At 28.6% G+C, this 7,589-nt stretch overlaps 1 protein-coding gene and 1 non-coding gene across 3 annotated transcripts; one reads left to right on the forward strand and one right to left on the reverse strand.

Moving 5' to 3' along the window:
• Positions 1 to 206: 206 nt before the first annotated feature.
• On the reverse strand, positions 207 to 6,671 carry LOC123297498. Of its 2 annotated transcripts, XM_044879172.1 has the most exons (4): positions 6,615 to 6,671; positions 4,496 to 4,667; positions 725 to 2,616; positions 437 to 656 (listed from the first exon to the last, which is right to left on the reverse strand). In XM_044879172.1, the coding sequence occupies exons 2-4, from the start codon at positions 4,663 to 4,665 to the stop codon at positions 574 to 576; spliced, it is 2,145 nt and encodes a 714-aa protein (XP_044735107.1). In that variant the 5' UTR covers positions 4,666 to 4,667; positions 6,615 to 6,671; the 3' UTR covers positions 437 to 573. The 2 variants fall into 2 exon arrangements, with proteins under 2 accessions (XP_044735106.1, XP_044735107.1); XM_044879171.1 differs by having other exon boundaries at positions 207 to 2,616.
• On the forward strand, positions 5,811 to 5,882 carry Trnah-gug. Its single transcript has one exon. It is a non-coding gene; the product is annotated as a tRNA-His (tRNA).
• Positions 6,672 to 7,589: the final 918 nt, after the last annotated feature.

The following is a 7,589-nucleotide window of genomic DNA, read 5'->3' on the forward strand; positions in this document are numbered from 1 at the left end:
CTGATACAAACAATCTGACTTCAAATCTGAAATCAGCACCACGAGAAAGTAAAAATAATTTTCCTCCCAACTTACAATATATAATAGGTAAATATGTAATTTTTGCAGTCATATTTTTTTTAGTTTTAATATAAAAGGCACTGGACAAAGTTACTACAATTATTAGCTAAAATAATAAATAAAAATTTGAGCAAATAAAACTTGCTTATAAATATAAAATATTTACAAATGATATTTTAAAAAATATTGAATTATTAACTTTAAGGACTATCAGTTCTATCAGGTAAATTTATTGTTAAATCACTATTTGATCCACTAATTTCATCTACAATTGGTCCCTGATTACTAAGAATATCATATTCATCGTCATCACTTTTATCAGTCACTAAATGATTAGCATCACCCACAGCCGCCATATTTTCCATATTTTGCATGTCACGCACATTACCCGGTAAATAATCTTTCCAACTACGGAATAGATAACGTGTAAATTTTCTTAACTGTCTAAATTTACAATAAGTTGCACCTTCAGCTGATTCTAACTGTTGTGTTTGTATTAGAAAACCCTTTTCTTTAAATGTTTGCTCTAATTTTTCCCGTTGTATTGATTTGCGTGTTTTTCTTTTTTTCTGCCGTAGTTCTGCTGCATTCAATGACTGTTGAGTGTTTAAATCGGTATTTAATAATAATGGATCACCAGATAATAAAAAATGTGGACGTATACCTGGTGAATTTTCTTCAAGATTCGCTGGTAGTTGTATTTTTTCCCCACTTGCATTTAAAAAAACACCAGAACTTGATGTATTCTGTCCAATGGCTTGTTGTTGTAATGTTTCACGCGGGAAAAATTCATAACCACGCATACTTTTATCGCCAGTACCACTATAGTAACGAAAATTACCACCAGAATCAACTGATAACATTTTTTTCTCTTGTAAACTTGGTTTTGCACCGCCTGTAAATTTAAATTTACAAATACTGACCTCGGTAGCTGGATTTGTTTGATTTTCTGTTGGAATTGGTGGAATGAAAATTGCGCTACGTTTTCTTTTCGTTGGTGGCGCTGTTGAATTATTTGATGGAGTATTACTATTGCTACGTTTTACTTTATTCTCATGATTCTCTACGGGAACATTTTCTGGTTTCTTTGTAATTGTTATAGAACTATTACTGGACGCATTACTCGATGGTCGAGAATTTGGTAAAATATAATTATTATTGTTATTATTGGTTACTAATTTTTGATAATATAACATTTGTGATTGTAATGCCATTGGATGAACAAAAACACCATTGGAATTCGGCCATAGCACATAAGAGGATGCTGAATCATTATCAATTGGTTCTTTAATATTTTCCGGTGAAATTGGACTTGTTGGTGTTTTAGTTTCGGTAATAAATTCAACATCATCTTCATCATCGTCACTTTGTGGTTCGGATTTAACTTCAATTTGTTTGATTTTTGGTTTTTGTTGAGATTCATAAATATTATCATGTCGTCTTAATAATCGAATTTTTAATTGATTTAAATCCCGGATACATAAATTTAATGGCTCTTCACCTTTATTCGGTGTAGTTGTTGAAACTGGAGTTGTTGTTAATTTTTCTTCCGGTTTAATTTTTAATTCACGTGCTATTGTTTCTTTAGTTCGTTTTGTTTCTAATGTTAAACGTTTTTCTAATAAACTACTAATAATTTTATTTTGTACATCACTTCGACATGTTGAATTTTCTAATTTTTTTTCATTATTTTCAATTAAATTATTGTTATTTGTTATTTGTGTTGTTGTAATAAGATTATTTGGTTCATTTTGTGGGTTGCCTGGTATGATTGTACCGTAATTTTTATAAATTAAATGACATATATCAGCTTTTTTAGGTTTACGTCCACGTCTTGGTTTACAATTATCTAATGTCATTTCACCCATATAAGGTAGATCACGATAATTGACAACTCGAGGTGCTTGTTGAGGTGGGATGATAATATTTGTTGAGGCGGACTGGATCTTCCTTTTAGGGTCTGTTATTAATTTTGTTTGTGCAGATGTTGTTGTCAGGAGTGGCAGAGAATGTTGTTTTATATTGATTTCAGGTGTTATTTCCAATATATTATGATTATTTGTTGACGATGATGTTGGGCGATTATTTTGTTGTAATTGTGTTATCCGTTGTAACCAATTTTTTATTGATTCATTTGGTAAACTTTCTAAATTATTTTCTCTAGCAGATGTGATGGTTGTTTCAGGCTCAATGATTTCACGTTTTGGTGCAATTATTGAAAACATTTTTGATAATTTTTCTGTATCAAAGAATTTATTACGTTCTTCTTTTTGTATTAATGCATTTTGTTGTTTATAAATTTCATCTTGTAAATGGTTTTTTTTCGCTGATGCTGGTGATTCTAAATGAAATTTTAATTGTTTTTTCATTTGTAATTTTTTGATTTGATGTAATTCATGTTTGGTTGCTGATGTGTTGGACTTTTTTGAATGATTTTCATTTTTATGGATTACAGATACAGATACAATCGGTTGAATTATATCTTCGTCGATGTTTGTATCAGAGATATCTGTTGCCGCATCAATTTCATTATATGATGGTGATTCATTTTTGATACTAAAAATAGAAACAAATTTTTATATTACTCATTTTGTAAATATACAATCATTGTTGAATATTCATTAAGAATAGGAAAGACTAATATATAACATCATTGCTCTAAAAAATTGAACTTTAAAACTAGTTTCTATCAATATTTTTAAATTCTGAATAAAATGTTGACTTAAGGATGTACGAACGACCTGGCAATTTTGGATAAAAGGCTTGTATGTTTTAAAAGAAGCAGTCTCAATAAATTCTGAAAATTTTAGGGGTGGGGGCTTTGGGAAAAAATTTAAATTTCATTAAAAGTCAGTCGAAATTAAAAAAAAACTATTTTAAGAAATTAAAGTTAAAACCTTAATAAATTATTGAAAACAAAAAAAAACCGTTGTGTCCGACTAATTACGGATGTATGAACACGTTAGTGGGGATACAAATTTAAAAAAGTATATTTTTTCAATTTTCAGATATCGAAAATTTTTATTTTTATTTTTCGTCTACATTCATTCAAGTTATAACAAAATTAACTCGAACTACTTTAAACAAACACTTCAAATTGGTCAAAATCATAGATATTTAATTTTGAAAGTTTAATTTTTCATTCAATTTTGACAAATGAGACCTTGTAAATTACAAAAATAAAATATGTAAGCTTTGTTATGTAATAATATATGTTACGATGGTGGAAGCGCAGTGAAAATACTGACAAATTGAATAATGGAATCATTCAAAACAGGAAGATAATTTTAGAGATTATTATGGTAAGCCCTTATTAATATAGTGTTATACATTCTAGAAGTGTTTCAAAGTTCAAAACATACTCGAATTTCAATATTTTTGATATAATCTTACGATTTTTTACTAAACTTTCACCTGGAGAAGTATAGCAGAAAATTTAGACCACCGTAGCTTCAGCTCCTACACCACATGTTCATAAACTAATTTCGATCTATATCTCGATGGGTAAACTTTAAAATCATTCTAGAAGACAATACAGTGGACTCGGGGTAATCCGACAAACGTTTTGCAAGGTGGTGTTGAATTATCGAATTTTTCCGATTATAGAGTAATTATTTATTAATTAAATAATGTTATTTAAATTTTTCATGTAGAAATTCGGTAGCTTTGCTCTAAGGTGTAAGGTATATGGACTTCATCTTAAGGTAGTACCAGCATGAAATCACTTTTCGACAGATTTGGCCGAATTTTTTTTCTCGGGTTTATAATAGCTTTATTTATGAATTCCTAAAATTTCATAATTTTTGACCGTTTAGATCGCGAGATATTTAAAGACAAAGTTCGCGATTTTGAGGGTCATGTCCCATTTAAAGCATGTAAAATGTCCGGTCTCTCCAACTATTTTTTATGATATTATTATATATTGAAGAAAAAGTAGAAAAAAATGTTTATACAATACAATTCTAAAAAAAAAATTTAGAAATTAATTTTCACTTTCGAGATATTAATTTTGACGTAAATTGATCGAAATTGGGACGTTGGCATAATTATTTCCCATTTTAAACGGTCAAAATTTCTGAAACTTTGGGAATTAATAGTAAGCATTATTAAATTCTTAAATTTAATTTTTCGTTAAATTCTGTCGAAAAAAAAATTGTACCATTGCTTTAACATAGAAACTGCAAATACCATGCTGGAACATCCTTAAGTTCGGTTCAATACAGAAAGAAATTTCCAAAATTCAGTTGTCTCAAACTAATCTCCGAAAAATATTACCACATTTCATACCATTAAGTGTAAAATGTTAGATAAAATTTAGTTTTATCGGCAACAGTTTACTAAGGTCTATTTTAACAAATCACAAGACTTTTGAGAGCGAAACCTAACATATAAAAAATAATTTGTAAACTAATCAAATAACATTTTAGAAACTTACGTAAAACTGCCAAGACTCCAACGATCAATATCTGGAGATTCAATACCATCAATGCCATTTTCTTCAAGCGATACCGATGGTGATGATTCTTTTGGTTCACGTTTAACAATAACACCCATATCATCTAGAGGGATTTCACCCGTCTCCATTATACAACCGCCAATCTGCATACCTGCAACAATAATAACAAAAATTTATAAAATAATTTTATTTCAAATAAAGGTAAGTACCCTACATCTAAAGGTATTTATAGGCATACATTTAAGGACGTTCATTCTCCAAACTGTTTTGTTTTGTGCGTTCAAGGGAAAACAGTGTTAATATGTATGTATACCGTTTTTGTTTCTAGGGAACTAATTTGACAACTGCCAAGACGATTTATGCTTAATATGTTTTGTTATTTCACCGTAAATTGACACAGGCCAGAATAGCGCTTCAAAAATGTGGAAAACTTCAAGTTTTCTATTAATAGTTGATATTTTTAATAGTCTAAGATTTCAGTCTTGGTTGAGTTGCCCGCATCGAGTTTCCTAACAAAATTAATATTTTATAAAAGGTAATGTATAATTCAACAAAACGTGCTAGGTTGCCGCCCGATATGTTGGCAAGGCTGTGCGTAATGATTAATGCTAACTTTTATCGGTTTTTCTTATATATTATGCATAAAATTAAGCTTGTAAAATTGAGAATACGATATAAAAAAAGCAAAGCTTTTACGCTTATATAAATCTAGTATAGAAAAAAAATCAAATATTATGGTGAAAACAAATTATTGTAAAGTTTCATTGAAATCATTTCAGTAGTTTTCTAAATCTTCCAGCGAAGCAATTGGGTAAGTAACTACTAGGGTGATGTTATATACCCTATAGCCTTCCTCGATGAATGGACTATCCAGAACTAAAAGAACTTTTCAATTCGAACCACTAGTTCATGAGATAAGTAAGTTCAGACAAACATACAAACAAACTCTTCAACTTTATAATATTAATAAGAATATAATGTACAGAAATGGTGGAGGTATTGGAAAAAATAACTTTTGATTTTTTATCTTAAATTACAAAAATTATGTTAATTAAAGAACAAGCCACAATTTGTTTTCGTATTTTCCTATTCATTAAAATTATAAAAACATAATTTTGTAAAATAACATCTTAAAATAAATCATCAAAAAATATTTTACCGATAAAAAAATGTTAACTGTTATTTATTATTAGCTTCATTGATTTATCAAAACATTTATTACTAATAATAACTAGAGCACAAATATAACATCAACTAATCTTTAAATATGTACCTTGAACACACAGCTTCAGTAGCCGTGATCGTCTAGTGGTTAGGACCCTACGTTGTGGCCGTAGTAACCCAGGTTCGAATCCTGGTCACGGCAATGTGAAAACATTGTCACGGGGAAGCTTTTTTTTTTATATTTTGTATTAATTAAACTAATATTTTAGTTTTTTATGAAGTTTTAGTTTAGTTTTGTGTATTATTTTCTCAATGCCATCTTTTTACAAAATTGAAAAACTTTAAAACTAACGAGAATTAAATTTTGAATTAACTTAATTTTTTACAGAATGTTCGAAGAATAATGCAAAAATTAAACAAGAATATATATATATATATATATATATATATATATATATATATACATCATAAGAAACGAATATTACTGTATACTGAAATTTTAGTTTCAGGAAATAAATCTCCAGTGCATTTATAAAAAGGCATTAATCTATACTCAAATTTTTCGATATCTGCCTTGGTTTCTTGGTTTCCGAAATATCGAAAGCTGAGTAATTAAACAAAATTTTCAATTTTCGATTAGTTTTGGATAAATATTTAAAAAATAATCTTCACCTATGGAAATATAAGAGAAGGCAAAATAGGAAGAATCAGACAAAATCAAAATCTTATTTAAAAGAATAAATATTCAATCTTAAGACCAAAGAAAGTTTTCGAGCTTCGTAAGAGTTTAAACAATTTTTCCCTTTAAAAAACTTTTTAACAATTAAAATGAAGTAGTTTAAGTTATAAAAAAAAGAGTTATGCAACTTATAAAACATTAATGTAATGCACATAGATAATTTACATAAACAATGATAAACAATTCACTACCCACCTAAGCTGTGATAATTTATGGATTTTTTCGAAAAATAATATCAATAAAATTTAAAAAACACCATATTTGAAAAAATTTTATTTGCAAATCATAATAACTAAATCTTTAGTAGGTGTTTAATCAATTTATTTATTAACACTTATTCCACTTTGAAAAATAAATGAAATCACTTTTAAATCACAACACGTTTCTCACACTACCCCTCAAAAAGAAAAAAAAAACTGAATGGGAATACACACAACAATTAAACTCAAAAAATGGTCGTAATTATTGCATTAAACAATGATTAATTGCGTTTGACCGTATTAGGAGACCGGCGGGTGTTATGATGGTATAACGCGAAGAAGAAAATCATCGCTCAAATAATAATATTTTAAAACACAACAGCGGAAATAAAACACGCTCGTTGCGTTCTAACTAACGTTCCCTCCCCCATGACTCTCTTAAAAAAGTTTCATCATCTAAAAATGAACTATAACACTGCAACAACTAACACAGAGTTTTAGTTAGTTTAGTGTACATAAGTAATTCGAGATTCAACCATATTTGGTACAAGGAGTTGACTTGCGCTACGTTATACTCCCGAATAATAATATGTGTTCGCTCAAGTCTATTTTTGTAAATGTTTCGCGGTTTGAGAATGTTTGTAATACCTTTCTGTATATACACAGAAAAAAAATGAAAGAAAAAAATACACAAACCGTATTTACAGGGTGTCCGTTTAAAGCTTCTACTTTAAAATAGGGTACTTTCGGTAGTGAAAAATAAATTATGAAATTTGATACAAATTAATATTTATATAGAAATACACTTAAATATTCTAATTTTGAGTCATAAAAGTATATAATTGTTTTATTTTGTATATCATGTGACCTAAAGCATAAGCGAGTCCTGATGTGATGTCATATTGGCTTTAACCATAGAATATTATACATAGATAACGCGAGGGATATGCTAGCCTGTAATTGGATGCGA

This window comes from Chrysoperla carnea, chromosome 4, assembly GCF_905475395.1.
Source record: "Chrysoperla carnea chromosome 4, inChrCarn1.1, whole genome shotgun sequence".
In the NCBI taxonomy this organism is placed as follows: Eukaryota; Metazoa; Arthropoda; class Insecta; order Neuroptera; family Chrysopidae; genus Chrysoperla; species Chrysoperla carnea.